This window comes from Anabrus simplex, chromosome 5 (genome assembly GCF_040414725.1).
Source record: "Anabrus simplex isolate iqAnaSimp1 chromosome 5, ASM4041472v1, whole genome shotgun sequence".
In the NCBI taxonomy this organism is placed as follows: Eukaryota; Metazoa; Arthropoda; class Insecta; order Orthoptera; family Tettigoniidae; genus Anabrus; species Anabrus simplex.
The window spans coordinates 96735087-96760828 of NC_090269.1; the positions used below are offsets into that span (position 1 = coordinate 96735087).

Sequence of the window (25742 nt, forward strand, 5' to 3'; positions counted from 1 at the left end):
CACGCTGTAGCTTATTAGACGAAAGGTCAAAGAACACATAGCTTGAAGGACAATGTAAAACGCTTACCATTGCTGCCAATATCGTAGAAATAAAATTATCTAGCAGCCTGACAGACCGATCTTTCGAGTTGAGGGTTAACAAGTCCAAGAAGGATGTTTGGTAATTTTACACCGCTGAAGAAGAGAACTGTTTAAGTTTCTTGAAACATGTACAGCTGTTAATAATAACAAACTGTTAATAGTATTGATAAGGTGGAACGAGGTCTTTAAATAAATGAATGTATGATTAATCGTGTTCAATTTGCTAAGTACAGAATGTATTGTAGGCTAGGGGCAAACCATTGCCTGGAGTGGTCATTTAATAATTTGATTTTAGGATTACTCGAAGTTGACTGAACTAAAAGACCTACCAGTGCCTGATGATTCACTGGCAGGTAATTCCGGAGAAAATAAAATAAAAATGAAAAAAATCGGTCCAGTACAACGGATGGACGGATTGGGTAAAGCTGTTTTTAGTACATTCTTTTCTTCTTCTTCTTCTTCTTCTTTTTCTTCCGCTTTTTCACACAGTCGTGGAGTTGTGTAGAACATGTGCATTTGACCCTATTCTACGGCCGGATGCCCTTCCTTTCTTAACCCATTAACGCCTGGTGTTACCATATGGTAACACATGTAACACATTATTAAAGCTGTTACTGTACTTTCAACAGTTGTGCTGGAGGATTGGTACCACTGCTTATCGCTCTGTAAGGGAACCGCGCTTACGACAATAGGGCAGTTCCTCTCCGGCTTTACTCGTGACAACTTGGTGCTTGAGGTCCGTCTTGGATCGAGATATTTCTAGAATCTCAAATCCTTTGAACGTAATGTTTTTCAAGAAATCCAGTCCACCAGTCTACTATTATCAAGCCTATCCATAATTAAGGACACTACAATCAAACTATAGACTATAAACGCACATTAATATTATTTAACGCCATTGTATTCACAAAGAATCATCCTTTAACTTCCCATTTTACCAAGGCAGAGCAAACCCTTTTCATAGTTCGCTAACATTCATTTTACGAGGAACTGTTTTTCACTAAAGACCTTTGCTACAACGGACCTCCATACCAAACATAAAAATGTTTAATGTTTCAAAATGACATCAGCCGAATTTATTTTAATGTATGTCAATAACTAAATTGTATAATTGGCCAAGAAACACTGAATACCCTTAATGTCTAAAGAAGCTGTAATTTTTAAGAGATAGATTTTACCAAAGACTTGTACTGCAATGAATCTCCATACCAAGCACAAATATGTTTAATGTTTCAAATAAGACATTAGGCGAATTTATTTTAATGTATGTTAGTAACTAGAATGTATAATTGGCCAAGAAAAATACTGTATGCCCTTAAGGTCTAAGCAGCTGTAAAAAAAATTTTTTTAAATTAAGAGATTGTTTTTAACTAAACTAGATGCTTAATCAGCATTTTGCAACAACTACAAGGATTTGACAACATTTTAACTATTTTTATCCACAAGATTGTACAGAATTAACAAATTATAATATATCGCATAAGAAATATGGTAGTAATTTCAATAAAAAAGTTTTATAGTGTACACCTAATACACAAATTAGTTTAAGAGTACGGTGCAATTTGTATATGCATATATTTTAAAATTTTGTTAATATACATTTGTATAAAGCTTTGATAACAATTTTCCTTTGGCTGATGATGGCAGGTACAAGTGCCAAAACCGGTCCCTATGTTGAAATCTAATAAATATGTAATCTATTAATGATGTCACACTGTTGTGGTATTGAATAGGTGGAAACAATCCTCACTCCTTAATGTATGACAATGTAGCGCTCATTGACGTGTTTGTTACAATAATAACATATAGACAGTTCAAAAATTGCTATCGCTGAATGTGCAGCAAAAATTGACATCCGCTTCGAGTAAGTGCATTTTTATAAGCTTATAATTATTACATGGATTATTTTTGGTATTATACTTATTTGTATAGTGTAATATACATTCTATGACTGTTACAAATGATTTTACTAAAAACATGTGGAAGTTGTGGCTTCCGAATTTCAAGTTTACCATATGGTAACGCTAGGCGTTTATACTCAGTAAGACGTATATTTTGCTTTATTGTTTTAAGAGTGAGTTTTCACTTGCTGAAGCACTGGACATCATTTAGATGATGATATTGATGGTGATGTGTTTATTGAACCACCAATACCAAATATAGACACAGATGAGGATTCTCGAAATGAGGATGAAGGTGGATGAGCTGACAACCTGATGTCTCGTCGATTACTGGCTAACGCTGAAATAAAGTTATCCAACACAGAAAGAATAGGTGTGGACGAAAATGAGTACAGCCCATCAGTACAGCCACCCACACTAAAGGCAGCTTCACCTGAAATTATATCTACCCCAATATCTGAAAATGTTATCAAATGGATCGCTGAGAGGGAAACATCTGACACGCGATGGGAGAAAGGAGCTGATTTTGACACTGATAAACCTACTGCATTCCCCATTCCAGATTATTGAAGATATGAACACTTCTCAGTAATTTAAATTTTTGAATTGTTTATAGATGAAGAATTCATAGAACATTTAGTGGAGGAAAACAGACGCTAAGCATTATTTTTGAATTATCAGGACCCAAAGATAACAGCAGAAGAAATACGCTGCTTCATTGCCATTGCCAATGGCTACAATAACATGCCTTCTAAAAGGCACTTCTGGAATTCGAATGACGACTTGAAGAACATGGCAGTTTCTCGGTCAATGAGAAGAGACCGATTTCTTCAAATCTGTAGTTTTCTGCACTTTGCAGACAACTCTAGAATTGACCCTAATGATAAGACATGGAAAATAAGGCCTATAATGGAAAAGTTAAAGAAGAGATGTATTGATACTTTCATACCCGAGGAACACCTATCATCTGATGAATGTATGGTGAAATATTTTGGCTGCCATGGGTGCAAACAATTAATTCGTGGTAAGCCCATTAGATTTGGGTACAAGATCTGGAGCCTGAACACCAAGGATGGATATTTAGTGAATTCTGAGTTGTACCAGGGTAAAGGACCAAAATCTAATGCTGACTATGGCAGGTTATTTGGTACGGCTGCAAGTCCCCTACTTGTTCTGCTTGAGGAAGTTCCAGATGAGAAAAGGGAACTAAGCTACACAGATGAGGATTCCTAAAGGATGTCCTCTGGAAAACAAGCAAATATTTTCCAAAAAAGATCGTGGGACTTATGAGACAGCATTAGAGAAGAATGATGGACTGCTTTATGTCCGGTGGATGGATAACTCCGTGGTCACAATGATCTCTTTTTCATGTGGTGCACAAGAAGTCGGTCAAGTGAAGAGATACTCACAGCAGCAGAAGCAAAATGTAATGATTCCAAGGCCAAGGCTGGTCGCCAAATACAACACCTTTATGGGAGGCACTGACCAGATGGATCAGAATGTTGCCTGCTATCGCACCGGGATACGAGGCAAAAAATGGTACTGGCCTTTGTTCACATGGATGCTAGATGTAACTGTTCAAAACAGCTGGATTTTATACAATAAAGGGAGAAAACAAAAAATTGCTCAGCTGGATTTCAAAAGAGAAATAGCTACAATCTATCTCCAGAGATACCAGAATGTACCAAAAATAGCTGGAAGACCAGCAGCTTCATGGACATCTCTTAGCGGCCGCATATCAGATTCTGTAAGACTTGATAAAACTGACCACCTTATCCAGCACACTGAAGGAAAGAAGAGGAAAAGGTGCGCTAATGAAAACTGTAAATCCAGTGTGAGGACAATGTGCTTGAAGTGTGAAGTGGGATTGTGCATCGACTGTTTTGTTCCTTTTCATACTGGCTAGACCGTGTGGTTTTACAAACACAGAAAGAAATGATGCGTGTAATATTTCAAATGTAAAGTTCTAATTGTTATTGTGTTTTAGTAGTATTACGTTAAATAATAACAATGTAGAATAGTAGCCTGCTAATGATTCAGAGTGCAAATTTTTAATCAAAGTGATACCCAATTTAAGTAGGTAGTAGAAGCGCCTAGCATTGCCATATGGTAACGGCAAATATTTTCAAAACTGAGTGATGAATAACATCTTAAATATTTTTCAGTGGGTTTGTATTACTTAGAGTCATAATAATGTAAAAAACAAATAAAAATTTAGAAAAAAATTCAGGCATTAATGGGTTAATATACAGATATAAAATTAGTGGAGTTAATTTATTCTGTTGTTGCTTAATGTCTTGAATTGCCAGTAGTAATGGAACATGCTTGCCTTTGCAAACATGAAACATGATCGGCAGAATGGAACTCAGCTGGCGACTGAATGATGCAGACGTTTCCTTTTAAAATGAGAGTATTCTAATAATATAAGCATAATCAAATCTATTTTTGTTTTGTGCTGTAACAGTTTAAGAATTGTAATTGTAACATTCCTCTTTCTGCCCTACAACATAATAATAATAATAATAATAATAATAATAATAATAATAATAACTGGATTATCTTGGATGACATCAGAAATGTTTGAAAAGTGGTTGCGTAACTGTGATTCTCAGCAGAAATCAAAGAAATAAAAAATTATTTTCCTGTTCAATTACTGACCCGCATCCAGTAGTAATCTGAAGTTCATAAAACTTGTGTTTTTATTTCCAAATGTTGTGTCAGTTACACAACCCATGGAACAGGGAGTTATAAAATTTCTTAAGACACAGTACAGGAAAGTTCAAGTGATGAACATGGTACAAAAAATTGAAGAAGGTGAAGAAACAGTTTTCAACGTTGTTGATGCAATTTTAACGGTATCGGAAGTGTAGCGAAATGTCATTCAAACAATCATACCAACTGTGTTAAACATGAAGGTTTCAAAGATCTTTCTTCACCATCCCACAGTGAGGGCGACATGTTTTCAGCAACAGCTGATAGTGCTGATGATGAAGAGGATGACATTCCTTTAGTGCGATTAATGGAAGAACTTGGTCCTTTTTTGTTAACTTGTAAAATAGAGGACTTTGGTGAGGTAGACAACAATCTTGCCACGTGTGCCTCAGCAAGTGAAGAAGAATTTGTAGCTGATATCCAAAACCAACACATGATTGATTAGAGTGAAAATGAACAAGAACAACAGTTTGCTGCCATCATTTAATCCAGCTCTCAGTACAGTGAAAACTTCACAAAAATGTCTTATTTTCAAAGAAGAGAGTAATGAAGTATTAAAAGAATGCATCATCAAATGCAAAATGCGTACACACATCTCAAGTGCAAAAAAGCAAACAAGGATAACGGATACGGATATAAGATGAAATTCTTAAATTTAAATTACCTTAAGTATTCGAGTATCCTGTAGTGCATGTGACAAATGACTCTTTATGCCAATTATTTTCTTTTAATTGTCACCCCCGAAGAGCCTCCATGGCTCAGGCGGCAGCATGCCGGCCTCTCACCGCTGGGTTCTGTGGTTCAAATTCCGGTCACTCCATGTGAGATTTGTGCTGGACAAAGCGGAGGCGGGACAGGTTTTCCTTCGGCTACTCCGGTTTTCCATGTCATATTTCATTCCAGCAACACTCTCCAGTATCATTTTATTTCATCTTTCATTCATTAATCATTGCTCCAGAGGAGTGAGACAGGCTTCGGCAGCCGACACAATTCCTATCCTTGCCGCTAGATGGGGGCTTCATTCATTCCATTCCTGACCTGGTCAAATGACTGAAAACAGGTTGTGGATTTTCATTTTCAATTGTCACCCCCTTGTAGGTGGGCGACACAGACGAAGAATACACCCACAGTATCCCCTGCCTGCCGTAAGTGGTGAATAAAAGGGACGACCAAGGGATGATTGAATTAGAACCATGAAACTATTTCTGATTTGTACCACCATGCGCGGAACACCATGGGTCGCCTTTAATTGCGAGTAGTACCACTATGTTAGATACACAATATGTAGTGATTGTATAATATTTATTTGGACTTGGAGGATATAGTGATTCTTGTATGTTCATGTATTTATTTGTTGCTTTGCTTTTTTTATATACTTCTTAAAAAATATTTGGGTATTATGAAATAGTTATTAGGTCTTAGGAACGTTAAAGGTAAGATGAAAAACTTGTGAGACATACTGTGCCGCACGTGTCAGATCAGGTACGATACCTCGAGGAGTTTCCGGTTGCATCGGTTTGGGAAATTTCTCGATGCTATATGCTTTATTTTGTCAGCAATTTTTTGTTGGGCCCTCATTGGCCATAATAAGACTATTTCCTATTGGCGAACGCGAGAAATGCGGGGCGCTCATTGGTCGTTTCGCAATTTCACCATTTCCGGCAGCAGCCCTCTTGGCAAAAGCCAAGCGGATCCAAACCGTCTTGATTGTTTGACCATTGATGGGAGAGGTTGCCTCCTCCAGGTGACGGGTCTCTTGGCCCCCCTATAAGGTAAGCACTTGGCTCTTTCTTTTTTCTGGTAGTGATCTTCAAATGTAGTGTTCAGTTTAATTTTTCTCTAACGCTGGAGCTTACCCACTTTCCGTTGCCAGGTTTAATTTACCAATAAATTGTTTTTGCGTTGATAATGCTTCAAGTCTTCTAGCTCATTCACGGCTGCCGTTGTCGCAATTTCCGCATTTTTCTTATCTTTCCTCAAAGTGTCTAGTTTGTTCTTGAGGTCATCATATTTTTCGGAAAGAAAGGTTGCTAATTTCTGTAATTCTTTGTTTTCTTCCATTAGTACTTTGAGGGACTCTTCAAGTTGTTTGGAAAAGTTTGCCATAATCTCATTTATGTTGGGTTGTGCAATGCAGTCTTCACGTTTACACGACCATTGGAATTATTCTTCCTTACGGAAATTTTGGAGAGTTTCCTTGTTCATTTTTACACGTTACATGGAACCAACGTTCGCATTTACCATCACAGCCTACAGCCTGTTGATTGTTTTTTATTTTCTTGCCACACAGGGGAGCACATGAACACCTTAATGTTGTTTATCTTATTTATTTAGTTGTAGCTGATTGAGTGCTAATTCGATTTTGTTTTAATAGTTCCCTGAGTTATTAATGTTACTGATCTGCAGTATATTCCTGAAGAATTGTGGATATTACTCACATAACTTTGTTTTTTTCGTCACTTCACTTAATATATCACACACTCACTGCCGCCATCACTTTGTGTTCATTGTTTTCAATTTCTCTTTCGTAATGGTAACATGGGATTGCCCACTATTTCATAATGAAGAGGGTTCTTCAAATAGGTCTTTCTACATAAGTTTAATGCTTTGAGTGTTAAATGTTGTCTCACTCCACTTCCACAGGGTAGAAATTTTCAAGATGTTTTATTTGTTTAAAAACTCTTTTGAACTGTTTGATATATTTATCTCTTGAGGTTATGTTTCTTTGATTGCAGTAATTTCCATGTGCAAAGGTAAACATAAAATTCTTTGCCATTTTTATATAATTTTGTAATTTATATTATGTGTAAACAAATAGGTCTCTTAATCTAAATTACCATTTAGTTCAAGATCAGTCCATAAAAGTTCTTCCTTACATGCCTCGTAAGGACACTTCAGCTTTCCACATCCTTTATCTTTAGTTGCCGTTGTGCTTTTACCTCGTTTTATCATTGAATTTAACTTGTACAAAATACCTTTCCATGTTTAAATTATATTTATTTTATTTTTATTTTATTTTTTTATTTTTATCTGTTATTAACCCAGTCAAAGTTACAGTATGCATTACTGTATTGCATATTAAATCAACTGGCTAACAAATCTAAACAACACTGCCTAAGCTTGTATTGTATTATGTTTTCACGACTGTCAAGTTAAGAAATCATTTAATCAGCTTTTAGGTGTTTTGTGGTTATGTATGTTGGAGTTTTCTGATTTGTAATTTTCATTTTTGTACTGTAATACAGTAACTGAAACGAGGCTGTGTCATTCACGGTTATTATACTATACAGAGCATGAATTAAGTTTAAAACATGCTCAATATTTTAGCTCATTTATTAACCAAGACAATTTAAATTATTGTTACTTCTTTCCACAGCCAGTATAGGTTTTTGAATTTTGTTGGCATATCATTGCTATATGTACTGTGTAAACATTAGAAGAAAAATTCCTCTCAGTCCCACTTCACAAATACTGTATTGTAAATTCAGTGCCTATTTCAGTTAAATCTTCTGAAGTTTTGACTTTCTTCTGTTAATTAACCATGTAAGTGTGCAGCCTGAAATTTACATATATGAAATTTTTAGAAGGAAAAAAGTTTGTGAGACTATAATGACCGTTTAATTGGTGATCCCTTCATAGTCGTTAAAACCAGTTTCAACTATAATTTCAACAAGGACACTGGCTATCAATTAACATGTTGGGTGCTATGTGCCGCCATATGGCGTCACGCTGATCTTCAAATTTGAGATGGCGTTATGCTATATGGCGGCACACCGTTCTTGAAATCAGAGTTGGCATGGCGCCATATGGCGGCACAGTAGAGTTTCAGGCGATGCGTCGTAGCAAATGAGCTGTGACATCTATGCGTGTAAAATTGGTACTACTTGAAGAGCGAACTTCAGGATCTATTTCAGCTATGTATTTCTACTGTGTGCCACCATACAGCGTCACATGTATTCTTCCGAAGTCACTGACTGTCCACTGGTCATTGTCACAAGTGAAAGCATGCCAGGCACTGTTTATTCCTCGTTTATGTACGAATTATCACTCAGTTTGTATAGTTGTGCAAAAATATAAAAAATGGAAGATATTGGTAATAATCTTGGTAGAAATGGTAAGAGACTTGCAAACAAGAGAATTAGTGAAGTGGATATTTGTGAATTACTGATGGATTCTGATAGAGAAGATGATGTAAGTGAATATAACGCTAGTGATGATAAGTGCAGTGACAGTGACAGCATGATGGATGTATCGAGTGATGCTGAAGACAATCAAGTAAACAATGATGCCTGGGGTCCTTGTGTAGGCGCACAGAAACATATTCCATTTATAAGTCAGGAGCATCTAAATCTTCAAATTGATACTTCTACAGCCACACCATATGAGTTTTACCGACTGTTCCTAACAGATGAAGTTCTTGATTTGATGGTACTACAAACTAATCTCAATGAAAATCAAACACTAGCGTCTATGCACATTAAGCAGTCTAGTCGTCTGAAGGAGTGGGTAGATACTACGAAGGAGGAAATGAAAGTTTTTATAGGTTTGAGATTGTGGATGGGTCTTGTAAGAATGCCTTCATTGTCAAATTATTGGAGCCAGTTTTATGTATATGGAAATAGTGTAGCTGGTAAGGTAATGCCAAGAAATTGTTTTCAGTTACTACTTCGAATCTGGCGCTTTGCTCCCAATGATGCTTTAGCTGGAAAGTTGCACAAGATTCAGTCACTGTTAGATATAATGCATATTAACTTCAAGAGTGTCAAAACTCCAGGTGAAAACCTTGTAGTTGATGAATCAATGATTCCGTGGAGAGGTCGTTTATCATTCCGGCAATTTATGCCTGGTAAGGAACACAGGTAGGGTGTTAAACAATTAAAGTTGTGCGACGACACGGGCTACACCTACAAAACTAAAGTATACGCTGGTAAACATACCTTGAATGCTCAGAATACACTGAGCATGGCTACTCAAGTTGTAATGCAACTTACGGACCCGTATCTGGACAGTGGTCGCTTTCTCTGCACCAACAGTCATTACTCATCAATTGAGTTAGCTGAGGTGCTACTGGATAGTAAGACACATTTTATTGCCACACTTAGGGAAAATCGAAAAGGTTTACCAAAGGATGTTATAAATGCAAACCTTAAGGGAAAACTCATTGCAATGGAGAATGGAAATGGACTGACAGTGATGAAGTGAAGAGATCAGAGGGACGTGTTGATTATGTCAACCAAATGTTCTAACGATGTAATTGCTATGAGAAAAAAGATCAAGAAACACGAAGATGTGGTTAAACCAAAAATGGAAATCACGTACAATAAAATGAAAGGAAGAATAAATATTGCGGACACACTTTCTTTGTATCACACTGCAATGAGGAAAACCATCCGATGGTAGCACAAAGTTGCAGATGACATTCTTTTGGGTACTGCTGTTGTAAAGGCACTGCTGCTGTACAATAAGACGCGGGCTATTGAACACCAAGAAATGTCTCTTGCAGAGTTTCAAAGGAACGTGGTCAGTACTCTGCTTTGTCTAACGATCCTGTTAGGTGTACTCTGAAGAGACAGAACCACTACCTTGGGGAACCCAATGAGACGGAAGGACAAAAAGTACCGGTCAAGTTTTATCAAGTTCAACATTATTGCATTTCTGAAGGATCTTAATACTAATTATAAATTTAATTTTTATTTCTTGCTTTCAATATTGCAGGAAAGCTTGAGGTCAGTGTCAAAGCTGCTATCAGCAACTATGCAAGGTCATGGGCAGAACAGCTGCTGCTTCTGTCACAAAAAGGGTGTCAACTGTCTGCACAACCTGTCCTGACACACTTTTCCTTTGTCTGAAGTGCTTTGAATCATTTCTCAACAAAGAGTGACTGAAGGTTAATTGTTGTTGAAAATCTAATGCTTATGTTGCAATGCGGGTATCACTGCCTGTCAATCGTGCCGAGACTCTTATTTTCATTGTTTTGATTTATCAGAAAACTGTTCACAACAACAAGTAATGTAATATAAGAACTTGTTTTGCATTTTACTAGGTTTTTATAAATATTGTAATATGTGATGAGACAAAGAACTACTACTATGGGAAATATAATTTTAAAGTTTTTTATTTAACGTGTCTGAAGGATTTCATTTTTGTTCGTAACTTCAAGATGTATTGAACTGGAAATGTACATTGCAAGATACGAGAATTGTTTTGAAGTGATTTTTTTTTGTATGTAAATTTTATGTAATTGATAATTTAATGTCAGCAAGCATGAGGAAAAGACACTTGGGACGTTTTAACTTGAAGAATTTCTTGAAGAATTATTTGAAAATTTTTGTAATTCTGTATGTCAGAATTGTAATCTGATGATAATGTAAAGGTGCTTTAGTTGTGAAACATCCTATACCGCATATGAGGTTATCGCTGTCGAAATAGGTGTCGCAATAGGAAATCTCGAGAAGTTGCTAACTATCTTAATATGACCATATATGGTCATGCAATTTCATTCGCTAGAATAACGAGATTTCCTATTGGCGAAAAGATAGGGAACCTAGTGGAAATTGTTACTTATTGGTTAATTTGATCGCGCTATTTCCGGTCTTCTGCCAGCTTCAGAAATATGATGTGCGTGCTCTGCGTCATTTACATCCGACCGCCCTAGCGAGCGCGTGCGCTAGGGGCCTCCCCTTGGAAACTACAGTTTTTATTGGTAAGTGTTATTTTAATGTTATTCTTAATGTTTTCTGGTTTCGTTTGATTTAATTTAATTACTTCGGTATTCCGGTATTTCCTTGCTTAATGTCATTTTCAAAGTTATTGTTCCTTCAACTTCATTGTAGTATATATCTTCCCTACTCCGATTCCCCAACATTTTTTTTTTTTTTTCTGCTCACTTTTCTTTTCATCTTCATCTCTATTATATTCTTTTGTCCTTGGGGTCTTTCTTTGCACATATTTTTTTAAATTTCTTGTACTATAATCCTCCCCCATTGTCTTTGATCAGTCTGATGAACTTGCTGTCTATTTTGCAACACATAGACATACTGAATAGGAAACATCTTACTTTGAGCTAAGATGGCACCATCACTTCCTACTCAGAAGACTAGCACACAGTGGTGACAAATGAAAATACCACTGACAATGGAACAAAGCCAGTAACAATATTATTATTGTTTTTGAAGAGAGTGGCATTAAGTATTTTCAAATTAAAATCGTCATTGTCAGAGAAGTTTGCATCGCAGATGTGTTTTTCTTCTGAAGATACAGAGCAAAGTATCGCCAAGGTACATTTTTTTTCAAATTTTGCTTTAACGTTGTGCCGGCACAGATAGGTCTCTTGGTGACGATGGGACAGGAAAGGCCTAGGAGTAGGACGGAAGTGACCTTAATTAAGGTACAGCCCCAGCATTTGCCTGGTGTGAAAATGGGAAACCACGGAATACCATCTCTAGGTCTGCCGACAGCTGCGTGCCTCTAACTGCATGGCCAACTAGTCCGGTGTAAAGAATTTCTCTGTTTTCTTTGACATGGCAAATTCCCAAAAGATTATCATGTCTATCAATAAGGCCATGAAAGCATGAATCTACACAAAAAATGTGACTTGTTTGCAATTCTGAGTTGTACGAAGTTAAAATTCAGCTATGCAAAAACCTGCTACAAATGTATCAGTAATTGTCACTCAGAGGTTAAGATTACTTAGAAACTGATGATGATGCTTGTTGTTAAGGGGCCTAACATCTAAGGTCATTGGCCCCTACTTAGAAACTGTCAGCATTGCTGTTCTTTAGCACACCAATAAGATGTTCCAATAGAGGAGTTGAAGAACGCAGGTATTGGTTAGAAAGAAAGTTTATAGCAATATGCGACTCTCTTCATAAACAACAATAATATTGTTAATGGCTTTGTTCCATTAACTACTTTTACAGTCTTTGGAGATGCTGACATGCCAGAATTTTGTGCTCACAAGCTTTAACAAGGAGGAACAAATTTTCTTAAAATAAAATCAGTGTTTTTTTTTACTAAAAATACAAATTTGAACCTGAGAAAAAGGATGCTTGAGTGCTGCATTTGGCCAGTGTTGTTATATGGGTATTTTCTTTGGTATTTGCAGATGATGTGGTGATTTGGTGAAAGGGAGAAAAGGAAGTAGAGGAGACTGGGCATTTGGAATGAAAATCTGAAGGAGTTTGGAATGGTAATTAGTAAAAAGAAAACTGTAGTCAGGCAATGTAGAAAAGAGAAAAAGAGAAGCCAAGTGAACATAGGCAGAGAACAGTTAGAGAATTTATAACACTTTACAAATCTGGGTAGCATTATTAGTGGAAGTAATAAAATCAACCCTGAAATTAATAACAGACAAAGGTACATCATTTTATCATCAAGTCAGAGAGCTTTTATGGAATGACAAAGTACCCAAGAGAACAAAATTAACATTATATAAACAGTATTTCATACCAATTGTAAAATACGGACTAGAAACGCTGGTAACTAATAAGAGACAAGATAGTAAGATCCAAGCAGTAGAAATGAAACTTTTAAAAACATTGGTTAAAAAGACAAGAGATAGAATCCAAAATATTAAAATCAGAAGAGCTAAATATAGAACCGTTAGTACAGAACATACAGAAAACAAGACTGAGATGATTCGGACATGTAAAAAGAATGGGAAAGGAACAGGTAGCAAGACGGGAATTAGAAAGAGAAGTTAAGGGAAAGATACCAGTTGGAAGACTGAGAAGAAGGTGGATGGACCAGATTTGGGAGGACATTACAGAAGCTGGATTGGATGTGGCGGAAGTAATGGAGCAGGAAAAGTCGAAGGACAGAAAGCAATGGAGGAGGCTTGTTAACCACACCCGGGTGACTGGAGTGGGACATGGATGATGGTGATGTTATATGGGTGTAAAGTCTTTACATTAAAAGCAAAGACAATCAGCTGAATAGAAGCAGCATCTAAAATGTGGCTTCACAGGAGAATGCTTCATATTCCATAGATAGCTTGAAAATCCAGTAAAGAAGTGCTTATGAGAGCTAATGTTCAATGAGAACTTCTACAAACTGTAAAATGTAGGAAACTGGCAATCCTAGGACAACTTCTGAAGATAATCCTGCAAGAGAAGGGAGAGAGAGTTATAGAGGTGCTGGAAGAAGATTATCATTTTGACAGGAAAACATTTAAGATTGAATGGATACATGTAACCCTCAGAAGCTTTCCGCCTTTCAGAAAACAGAGACGAATACACCAGACTGACAGTCAACGTCAGAGAAACTTGATAAGACACACTCAGGACTGAATTCTATTATACACCAGTAAGAATACTGACATGAGGCTGACATAATGAGCACCTTCAAATACCAGTGAACTAAGTCAGGATCGAACCTGCCAACTCGAGTTCAGAAGGCCAGAATAATACCATCTGAGCTACTCAGCCCAGCCTGCTTATACACCACAGCAAGAACACTTTTAGATAGTACCACCTATTTCATTTGCACAAAATGGAATTCAAGGAATATCTGTCCTTACAAGAAGGAGCAATAATATCTCTGAGCTAACACTCCATATAAAGGAGGCAATAATTGTGACAGCTGGGAAACGATTTATATTACATACATACATACATACATACATACATACATACATACATACATACATACATACATACATACATACATACATTATCATTATAGACTGTTATGCCTTTCAGCGTTCAGTCTGCAAGCCTCTGAGAATTTACTAAATGTTGCCACAATCCTCGATTTGCAACTAGTGTTGTGGCCTCATTTAGTTCTATACCTCTTATCTTTAAATCATTAGAAAACGAGTCTAACCATCGTCGTCTTGGTCTACCTCTACTTCTCTTACCCTCAATAGCAGAGTCCATTATTCTCCTAGGTAACCTATCCTCCTCCATTCGCCTCACATGACCCCACCACCGAAGCCGTTTTATGCGTACAGCTTCATCCATCGAGTTCATTCCTAAATTAGCCTTTATCTCCTCATTCCGAGTACCATCCTGCCATTGTTCCCACCTGTTTGTACCAGCAATCATTCTTGCTACTTTCATGTCTGTTACTTCTAACTTATGAATAAGATATCCTGAGTCCACCCAGCTTTCACTCCCGTAAAGCAATGTTGGTCTGAAAACAGACCTCTGCTATGGGCTTTACGTCGCACCGACACAGATAGGTCTTATGGCGACGATGGGATAGGAAAGGCCTAGGAGTTGGAAGGAAGCGGCCGTGGCCTTAATTAAGGTACAGCCCCAGCATTTGCCTGGTGTGAAAATGGGAAACCACGGAAAACCATCTTCAGGGCTGCCGATAGTGGGATTCGAACCTACTATCTCCCGGATGCAAGCTCACAGCCGCGCGCCTCTACGCGCACGGCCAACTCGCCCGGTGAAAACAGACCAATGTAAAGATGGTTTCGTCTGGGAGCTGACTTCCTTCTTACAGAATACTGTTGATTGCAACTGCGAGCTCACTGCATTAGCTTTACTACACCTTGATTCAATCTCACTTACTATATTACCATCCTGGGAGAACACACAACCAAAATAATTGAAATTATCAACCTGTTCTAGCTTTGTATCACCAATCTGACATTCAATTCTGTTGAATTTCTTACCTACTGACATCAATTTAGTCTTCGAGAGGCTAATTTTCATACCATACTCATTGCACCTGTTTTCAAGTTTCAAGATATTAGACTGCAGGCTTTCGGCACAGTCTGCCATTAAGACCAAGTCGTCAGCATAGGCCAAACTGCTTACTACATTTCCACCTAACTGAATCCCTCCCTGCCATTTTATACCTTTCAGCAGATGATCCATGTAAACTATGAACAGCAAAAGTGAAAGATTACAGCCTTGTCTAACCCCTGTAAGTACCCTGAACCAAGAACTCATTCCACCATCAATTCTCACTGAAGCCCAATTGTCAACATAAATTCCTTTGATTGATTTTAATAATCTACCTTTAATTCCATAGTCCCCCAGTATAGTGAACATCTTTTCCCTTGATACCCTGTCGTATGCTTTCTCTAGATCTACGAAACATAAACACAACTGCTTATTCCTCTCGTAGCATTTTTCAATTACCTGGCGCATACTGAAAATCTGATCCTGACAGCCTCTCTGTGGTCTGAAACCACACTGGTTTCCATCCAACTTCCTCTCAACGACTGATCGCACCCTCCCTTCCAAGATGCCAGTGAATACTTTGCCTGGTATACTAATCAATGAGATACCTTGATAGTTATTGCAATCCTTCCTGTTCCCTTGCTTATAGATAGGTGCAATTACTGATTTTGTCCAATCTGAAGGTACCTTACCAACACTCCATGCTTATTTTACTACTCTATGAAGCCATTTCATCCCTGCCTTCCCACTATACTTCACCATTTCAGGTCTAATTTCATCTATTCCTGCTGCCTTATGACAATGGAGTTTTCTTACCATCCTTTCCACTTCCTCAAGCATAATTTCACCAACATCATTTCCCTCCTCCCCATGAGCTTGGCTGTTTGCAACACCACCAAGTTGATTTCCTTTTACATTGAGAAGATGTTCAAAATATTCCCTCCATCTCTCCAGTGATTCCCTGCGATCTATTACGAGTTGACCTGAATTACTCAAAACACTATTCATTTCCTTTTTCCCTCCCTTCCTAAGATTCTTTATTACTGTCCAGGAAGGTTTCCCTGCTGCTTGACCTAGCCTTTCCAGGTTATTACCAAAATCTTCCCATGACTTCTTTTTGGATTCAACAACTATTTGTTTTGCTCTGTTTCTCTCATCTACGTACAAATCCCTGTCTGCCCCGGCCCTTGTTTGGAGCCATTTCTGATAAGCCTTCTTTTTACGTTTACAGGCTGCTCTCACTTCATCATTCCACCAAGATGTTCGCCTTTTCCCATCTTTACACACAGTTGTTCCTAGGCATTCTCTTGCTGTTTCTACTACAGCATCCTTGTATGCCATCCATTCACTTTCTATATCCTGAATCTGCTTACTGTCTACTGTTCGAAACTTCTCATTAATCATATCCATGTACTTCTGTCTAATTTCCTCGTCCTGGAGATTTTCTACCCTTATTCGTTTGCAGACAGATTTCACTTTCTCTACCCTAGGCCTAGAGATACTTAGTTCACTACAGATCAGATAGTGGTCTGTATCATCGAAAAATCCCTGGAAAACTCGTACATTCCAAACAGATTTCCTGAATTCGAAGTCTGTTAAGATATAGTCTATTATGGATCTGGTACCCCTAGCTTCCCATGTGTAGCGGTGAATAGCCTTATGCTTGAAGAATGTATTCGTAACAGCTAAACCCATACTAGCACAGAAGTCCAGCAAACGCTTCCCATTCCCATTAGTTTCCATATCTTCTCCACATTTACCAATCACCCTTTCGTATCCTTCAGTTCTATTCCCAATTCTCGCATTGAAATCGCCCATTAGCACTACTCTATCCTTGCTGTTGACCCTGACCAAATGTCACTCAATGCTTCATAAAACTTGTCAACTTCATCCTCATCTGCACCCTCACATGGTGAATACACGGACACAATTCTTGTCCTAATTCCTCCAACTGACAAATCTACCCACATCATTCGCTCATTTACGTGCCTAACAGAAACTATGTTGCGTGCAATGGTATTCCTGATAAAGAGCTCTACCCCAGACTCTGTCCTTCCCTTTCTAATATCCGTCAAGTACACTTTATAATCTCCTATCTCTTCCTCGTTATCTCCCCTTACCCGAATATCACTTACTCCTAGCACATCCAGATGCATCCTCTTTGCTGACTCATCCAGTTCTACCTTCTTTCTTCCATAAGCCCCATTAATATTGATAGCTCCCCATCGAATTCCATTTCGTTCGCCAAGTTGTTTCCAAGGAGTCCCTCGCCTGTCAAATGGGAGTGGGGCTCCATTACTCCCATAGGTCCGAGGTTTGCTTAAAGTGTTCTGAGCTCGGTAAATTCATGAAGCAGGATGCTGCCCTACTTGCACATAGTCCAAGTGAGGATCTCTCCTCTAACGGGTTATGGACCACCAGTGAATTGTATACTCCTAGCCGCCTGAGCACAAGGAGGGCCACGACTCGGAATATGTCCGAGATGCCCACTCCGATTCCATAGCAACTGGTATCCCAACTCTCAGGACCACTTACTAGCCCACTCAGCCGTTGCCCATGGTTCACGAACTAGGACGTGACTACAGTAACCCACAAACATGAACCATATATTAAATTATAAAATTCTGATTATTTATTAATTTAAATTTTCATCATAAAGATTTTTTTGTAGAAACATTTTGAGTACACCCTGGTACACACGTTGGTATGTTGCATCCGTTTGCATCAGATCAGGACTTTCCTAGAAACTCATGAATTAAATTGACATCATCTAATTGGTTAGATTAAAAGTAAATATTATTGGTTAATAGTTTTCTGTGAAGTAAATCCCATACAATTATTGGCTATTCAATCTTGCTAAGCTAAGTTCCTATATCCCGACTGTCTCACATGACCACTAAGGACACATGCTTCGGATTTGGTTCTCTCGGAGAGCATATGTGGTCCAGGATCACTCCCACTCACGCGGGGAGTGCGAGCATTCCTTGGGTAAACACTTGCTTCTTTTCGGTCAAGTGTCTTAAATTATTATAATGTAACTTTAACTACATGTACAGGCACTTTCTCTGCTGAAGCCTATAGACCAAGGCTTTTAATTAATGCTTCAGAATGGAGTAATTTTTCAATTACTGCCATTCTCGCTTCGTGTTGAGACAAGCTTTTTAAAAACAGTTTTTGAACCTTATATGTAACTTTTGCCTTCTGGCTTGGCCTTAGTAACTCTGCTCACCTTAAATATATTAACTGCAAAGTGTTTTCCCTTTGCCTTCTGACTTTTTCTGCTTTCATATTTTTTAAGATGTAAACTTTAATCATAATTTTATAATTGAAATTTAGATATGGGACTAGCCCACTGATTAATTAAGAAAGAAGATTCTGTAGCACAATGCGTCTCCAATCTATCCTGCATAGTAGAAAGTCAACCTTTCTTTACTTGACTGTAACTGTTCTGATTTTCCCGTACCGAGCTCGATAGCTGCAGTCGCTTAAGTGCGGCCGGTATCCAGTATTCGGGAGACAGTAGGTTCGAACCCCACTGTCGGCAGTCCTGAAGATGGTTTTCCGTGGTTTCCCATTTTTACACCAGGCAAATGCTGGGGCTGTACCTTAATTAAGGCCACGGCCGCTTCCTTCCCATTCCTAGGCCTTTCCTGTCCTATCGTCGCCATAAGACCTATCTGTGTCGGCGTGACGTAAAGCAACTAGCAAAAAAAAAAAAAAAGATTTTCCCGTAATTGTTCTTAGTTTACGTTGTTCCTAGTTAACATAAGTTTTACTTTTATTAATAACAACTTTCTTTTAAATTTGCTTTACATTGCCCCAACAAGATAGGTCTCATGGCGATGACCGGACAGGACAGGGCTAGGAGTGGGAAGGAAGCGACCGTGGCCTTAGTTAAGGTACCTGGTGTGAAAATGGAAAACCACGGAAAACCATCTTCAGGGCTGCCGATGGTGGGGTTCGAACCAACTATCTCCTGAATGCAAGCTCAGAGCTGCGCGATCCTAAGTGCACGGCCACTTACTCTGTAATAATAACTGCCATATGGCCATATACTCGTATATATACTTTTATTGTTTGATCTTTGAAATCTTGACCTTATTATAATAAATTATTCTCTTAGATAAATGATCTTTTCTTGAAGTTCAGTCCATGAAAGTTCTTCCTTCCATGCCTCGTAGGGCCCCTTCTGCTTTTCCCAAACTTTGATTTTAGTTGTCGTTTGTCTTACCTGGTTTTATCTTGTTTTATGGTTGTTTTCAACTTTTTGAAAATTCAATAACTTTCCATGTTCTAAATGTTAGTGTTTTATTTGCTGTTAACCCATTCAAGGTTTCAATAAGAATAATTTACGGCAGTCACAGACATGAGAATCTATGATTAAACAATGCTGAAACAGATCATACATAAATCTTTATTACAGTGTTATGCCTTTCAATGTTGGGTCTGCAAGTCTCCGTGAATAAACTAAGCACCAACACAACCCTATATTTCCAACCAATGCTCAGGCACTGCTCAGCTCTATATCTCTTATAATTAAATCATTAAAAACTGAGTAAACAATTTTGCCTTGGTCTCTCTCTGCTGTTCTTACCCTCTGTGGCTGAGCACATTATTCACCAAGATAATCTAATCTCCATTTACCTCACAAGACCCCACCACCAGAACTGTTTTATACTCACAGCTTCAACCACTGAGTTTATTCCTAACACAGCCTTTATCTCTTCATTCTAAGTATCCTCCTGCCAATGTTCCCACCTGTTTGTATCAGCAGTTATTCTCGCTACTTCCAACTTGTAAGTTATCCTGAGTCCACCCAGGTTTCAATCCTGTACAAAGTTGGTCTGAAAACAGACCAATGTAAAGATAATTTTGTCCAAGAGCCTACGTATTTCTTACAGATTATCATTGATTGTAACTGCAAGCTCACTGAAATAGTTTTGCTGGTTTACAATTTACTGGGTAGTTTGCATTTTTAGGAAGGTTCAAATTGTACAAAAATGATGTGAAATGATACTTAAAGGAGATGAGAGGAGAGATCCTTCCTTTATGCTTGCCAGGGACCCACCAAACTACCCCCAGAAGTATCCTTACTTATACAGAAAAATTAAGACTGAAATTATGTCATTACCTGAGATGCAGCCATTTCCTGCATTCCTATTGGCTTCAGGGCAGTTACTATTTTCTCTATTAGAGCTCACATTATGTGTGGCTCATTGCTACCACATTCTGCAAAAATAATGAAGCCAGACGGAAAGTGGTGTATCTTGGCATCATATCACTAGCCAATACTGTCACAGGGGATAATAAAGGTCTGCGGGCTGCTTAGCAGCTCTAACCTGGGGGCTCACTTTGCTTGCCTCTAGCCCAATGTTCTTGTCACTAGCGAGACCTACCTGCCCAATGGTCTTGTCACTTGCCAGACCTATGTTCATAAGCTGGCAGCCTTGTGTTGCACATTCTGACACTGTATGAGCTGCACCATGCTGGATTCTTAACCTCTCTTTTGCAAACCAGTTAGTAAAGTTTTACCATTTTGCTGCAGCTTGATTCATTTTCACTTAGTAGGTACTATACTATCATCCTGGGAGAATACACATCCTAAATATTTTAAAGGATCTACCTGTTCTAGCTTTTTTATTCCCAACTTGACAATCAATCCTCTTAGGTTCCTTCCCTACTGACATCACTGAAACAGAAGAGGCTATTTTTAACAGGACTGACAGTTAATCTTACCAGTCACGTAGAGCATCCCATCGTGAGCAACGACAGCGGGACTGGTGACTGCCATCCTCATGGGAGGGATGAGATGCCAAGAGTTGGTCTCCGGGTCATAGCGCTCCACCGAATCGAGTCGAAACGTCCCCTCCCAGCCACCCACAGCATACACACAGCCATCCAGCATGGCAAGACCTGAAAATTGAATAATAATAATAATAATAATAATAATAATAATAATAATAATAATAATAATAATAATAATAATAATAATAATAATAATGTTATTGTTTTTACGTCCCACTAACTACTTTTGATGGTTTTCGGAGACACCAAGTTGCCACACTTTTGTCCTGCAGAAGTTCTTTTATGTGCCAGTAAATCTACCGACACGATGCTGACGTATTTGAGCACCTTCAAATACCACCAGACTGAGCCAGGTTCGAACCTGCCAAGGTGGGGTCAGAAGGTCAGGGCCTCAACAGCCCGAGTAACTCAGCCCGGTGAAAAATAATGTTTTAATCTCTCTCAAAACATAATAAATATTCCCAAAGACTGTTTCAACAGTTCATACAGGAAAAGTTGAATCAGTGTTGAGCACTGAATATTCTAACAGTATAGTGATAGCGAGTACTACAACATCTGAGAACTTCCAGATATTCATAGAATGTCCATATTCGTTGTGAGAGTCCACTGGAAGATTGTGATGGACATGGTATGGGAGATTGTTAACAACACTGGAATGGATATTAGCCACAGTAAATTGGACACTGGATGATGATATGGAAGGCTAAAATGAAGTGGTCATCTGACCTAACCTGAAGATGATTTGAAGAAAAAGCAGACAAGTACATTTAATCTAATAATTTTTTGTTAATGTAACACTACGAAGTTCACAGAAGATAGTAAAATGTAAGGTAAATAATTAGATTAATTTATTTCTAAAGTGAGTAAGTAAACTCATGTCTTCGGCCTGAGGTGGTGTAGTTCTTTTTAAAGCACAACCCCCAAACGGGGGAGAGCTACATATACCATTTTAACTGCATAAATTCTTATGCAATTCTTAAATCTCTGGTAGTACCAGGAATCAAATTCAAGCCCCCAAGGATGGCAACTCATAGCACTAACTGTTACGCTATGGAAGTGTGCATTTCTGAAGTGAACAATTACGTTAATGGAAACGTGAAAATCAGTTAGCCAAGTAAGCATATCACTGTGATTTGAGTTCGGTCAAATGCCTCGTATAGACTAGGGACTTTTGTGTGCAAATTTTGAGGTCAAGTCAGAGTAATCAGATTTTCATTCAAATTAGTTTAATTGAGAGGTCTATCTCAGCCTTGTATGTACGTGGTACGTCGTCGGGTGGTTATATGGTGTTGAAAAGCTATCAGTATTCCAAGTTGCAGCCTGTAATTCCAGTACATTCTATAAAATGAAACCTTAAGTGTCGACTTTGTCAATGTTTCATGTCGCCACCGAGAATCGTGAATTATCACGGCAGGTTTTGTTGTAGATTTCTTGTTAACAATCTATCTATATACATATAAAAGTCATTGTATGTATGTGGCTGGGTGGGTGGGTTTGTACCACATCTCCCAAACCATTGGAGCAAATTCAACCAAATTTGATACACTTATAACTTAGTATCAGGAGACAAACCGCATGGGGGTAAGACACCCCAAACACCCATAGGAGCGGGGGGGGGGCCGAGGGGGGTCATATATAAAAATAAATGAAAATAGTGCCGAATCCATACTTTTCGAGGTCACTGAGATGAATAGTGACACTCCAATATTTTTGAAGTCCAAGTTCAGCCCCCTTTGGGGGTCGGGAGCAAGGGAGTAGTGGTATATGCAAATAATCGAAAATAGTGTCAATACATAGTTTCCTGGGTCACCAATGTGAATAGCGATACTCCAGATTTTTAGAATCAGGAGACAAACCAGGTGGGGGTAAGACACTCCAGGAACCCTTAGTAAGGGGGGGGGGGGAGGGGGTCATTTATAAAAATAAACGACAATAATGTCGAATCCTTACTTTTCAGGGTCGCTGAGATGAATAATGACACTCCGGATCTTTTAAAGTCCAAATTTAGCTCCCTTTGGGGTGGGGGCAAGAGGGGAGTGATATATACAAATAATCGAAAATAGTGCCGAATCCATACTTTCGGGGTCGCTTGGATGAATAGGTGACACCCCAGAATTTTTTAAAGTCCAAGTTCAGCCCCCTTTGTGGTGGGTAGCAAGGGGGGTGAGATATAAAAATAATCGTAATTAGTGTCGAATATATAGTTTTCGGGGTTGCCGAGGTGAATAGTGACAATCCGGATTTTTAGTAACAGGAGACAAACCACGTGGCGGCAGGACACCCCAGGAACACTTAGGGGCGGGGGGTGAGGGGGGTGACATATAAAAATCATTGAAAGTAGTGTCGAATCCCTACTTCTCGGGGTTGCTGAGATGAATAGTGAGACTCCGGATTTTTTATAAGTCTAATTTCTTTTTGCCGGAGCTTACCCGTTTTTCCTTCAGTTGCCAAATTTTTCTTAAAATGACCTAGCCTTTCCGGCAAGTCACATCATATTTGTTAAGAGACAGTTCCCTTTTCTTTTGTTTTCTTAAATTGTGTTAAATGTAAAATGTTCAACTCCTTTCGGTAGTAAATGTAAAGCGTAATTTTCCCCTTGGGGCTGTCTCGTAGGTCTGCTTCATCTTAGCGTATTCACATTTAAAGACGGCCACCTTTTCTCAGAAGTGTTTTTGAGGAGGCTGCCTCCTAAATGAGCTCTGCACTAAGATAATGATTTTAAATGTTGTGTTTTCCTTTCTTCCGTGTATATTCTTTCTGACAGTATAATGTTACTTAAATTTTAATCTTTCTGACAGTATAATGTGATTTAAATATTATGCCATGAAACTTGAACATTCTGTGAGAAGTTCCTTCTTAAAGTTATGTAAGGTACCATCACTGAATTTGAACATTCTGGGTAATTTTTTGTAATTACTGTTAGAATTATTTCACTTTTTAAAAGTATAATTTTGTTTGATCACATATGCATGTTATTTCCATCCAAGTAATTAAGTAAACTGTATGGTTCATGTTTGTGGGTTACTGTAGTCACGTCCTAGTTCGTGAACCATGGGCAACGGCTGAGTGGCCTAGTAAGTGGTCCTGAGAGTCGGGATACCAGTTGCTATGGAATGGGAGTGGGCATCTCGGACATATTTTGAGTCGTGGCCCTCCTTGTGCTCAGGCGGCTAGGACTACACAATTCACCGGTGGTCCATAACCCGTTAGAGGAGAGATCCTCACTTGGACTATGTGCAAGTAGGGCAGCATCCTGCTTCATGAATTTACCGAGCTCAGAACACTTTAAGCAAGCCTCGGACCTATGGGAGTAATGGAGTCCCACTCCCATTTGACAGGCGAGGGACTCCTTGGAAACAACTTGGCGAACGAAATGGAATTCGATGGGGAGCTATCAATATTAATGGGGCTTATGGAAGAAAGAAGGTAGAACTTGCTGAGTCAGCAAAGAGGATGCATCTGGATGTGCTAGGAGTAAGTGATATTCGGGTAAGGGGAGATAAGGAGGAAGAGATAGGAGATTATAAATTGTACTTCACGGGTGTTAGAAAGGGAAGGGCAGAGTCTGGGGTAGGGCTCTTTATCAGGAATACCATTGCACGCAACATAGTTTCTGTTAGGCACGTAAGTGAGCGAATGATGTGGGTAGATTTGTCAGTGGGAGGAATTAGGACAAGAATTGTGTCCGTGTATTCACCATGTGAGGGTGCAGATGAGGATGAAGTTGACAAGTTTTATGAAGCATTGAGTGACATCGTGGTCAGGGTCAACAGCAAGGATAGAATAGTGCTAATGGGCGATTTCAATGCGAGAGTTGGGAATAGAACTGAAGGATACGAAAGGATGATTGGTAAATGTGGGGAAGATATGGAAGCTAATGGGAATGGGAAGCGTTTGCTGGACTTCTGTGCTAGTATGGGTTTAGCTGTTACGAATACATTCTTCAAGCATAAGGCTATTCACCGCTACACATGGGAGGCTAGGGGTACCAGATCCATAATAGACTATATTTTAACAGACTTTGAATTCAGGAAATCTTTTAGGAATGTACGAGTTTTTCGGGGTTTTTTCGATGATACAGACCATTATCTGATCTGTAGTGAACTAAGTATTTCTAGGCCTAGGGTAGAGAAAGTGAAATCTGTCTGCAAACGAATAAGGGTAGAAAATCTCCAGGACGAGGAAATTAGACAGAAGTACGTGGATATGATTAGTGAGAAGTTTCGAACAGTAGACAGTAAGCAGGTTCAGGATATAGAGAGTGAATGGGTGGCATACAGGGATGCTGTAGTAGAAACAGCAAGGGAATGCCTAGGAACAACTGTGTGTAAAGATGGGAAAGGGCGAACATCTTGGTGGAATGAGGAAGTGAGAGCAGCCTGTAAACGTAAAAAGAAGGCTTATCAGAAATGGCTCCAAACAAGGGCCGAGGCAGACAGGGATTTGTACGTAGATGAAAGAAACAGAGCGAAACAAATAGTTGTTGAATCCAAAAAGAAGTCATGGGAAGATTTTGGTAATAACCTGGAAAGGCTAGGTCAAGCAGCAGGGAAACCTTTCTGGACAGTAATAAAGAATCTTAGGAAGGGAGGGAAAAAGGAAATGAACA

General features: G+C 38.7%; 1 protein-coding gene across 4 annotated transcripts in view; it reads right to left on the reverse strand.

Moving 5' to 3' along the window:
- LOC136873792 (kelch-like protein diablo) overlaps nt 1-25742 on the reverse strand; it is a 273434-nt gene that overhangs the window by 96532 nt on the left and 151160 nt on the right. For 3 of the 4 annotated variants that reach the window (XR_010860175.2, XM_067147027.2, XM_067147026.2), the window contains exon 8: nt 21065-21241. The exons of the other annotated variant lie outside the window; for it this stretch is intronic. Coding sequence is in view for 2 of the 3 variants with exons in the window: in XM_067147027.2 (XP_067003128.1) it covers nt 21065-21241 (177 nt within the window). In the remaining variant the exon portion in view is untranslated. The remainder of the gene's footprint in view (nt 1-21064; nt 21242-25742) is intronic. 4 annotated transcript variants of the gene reach the window in all.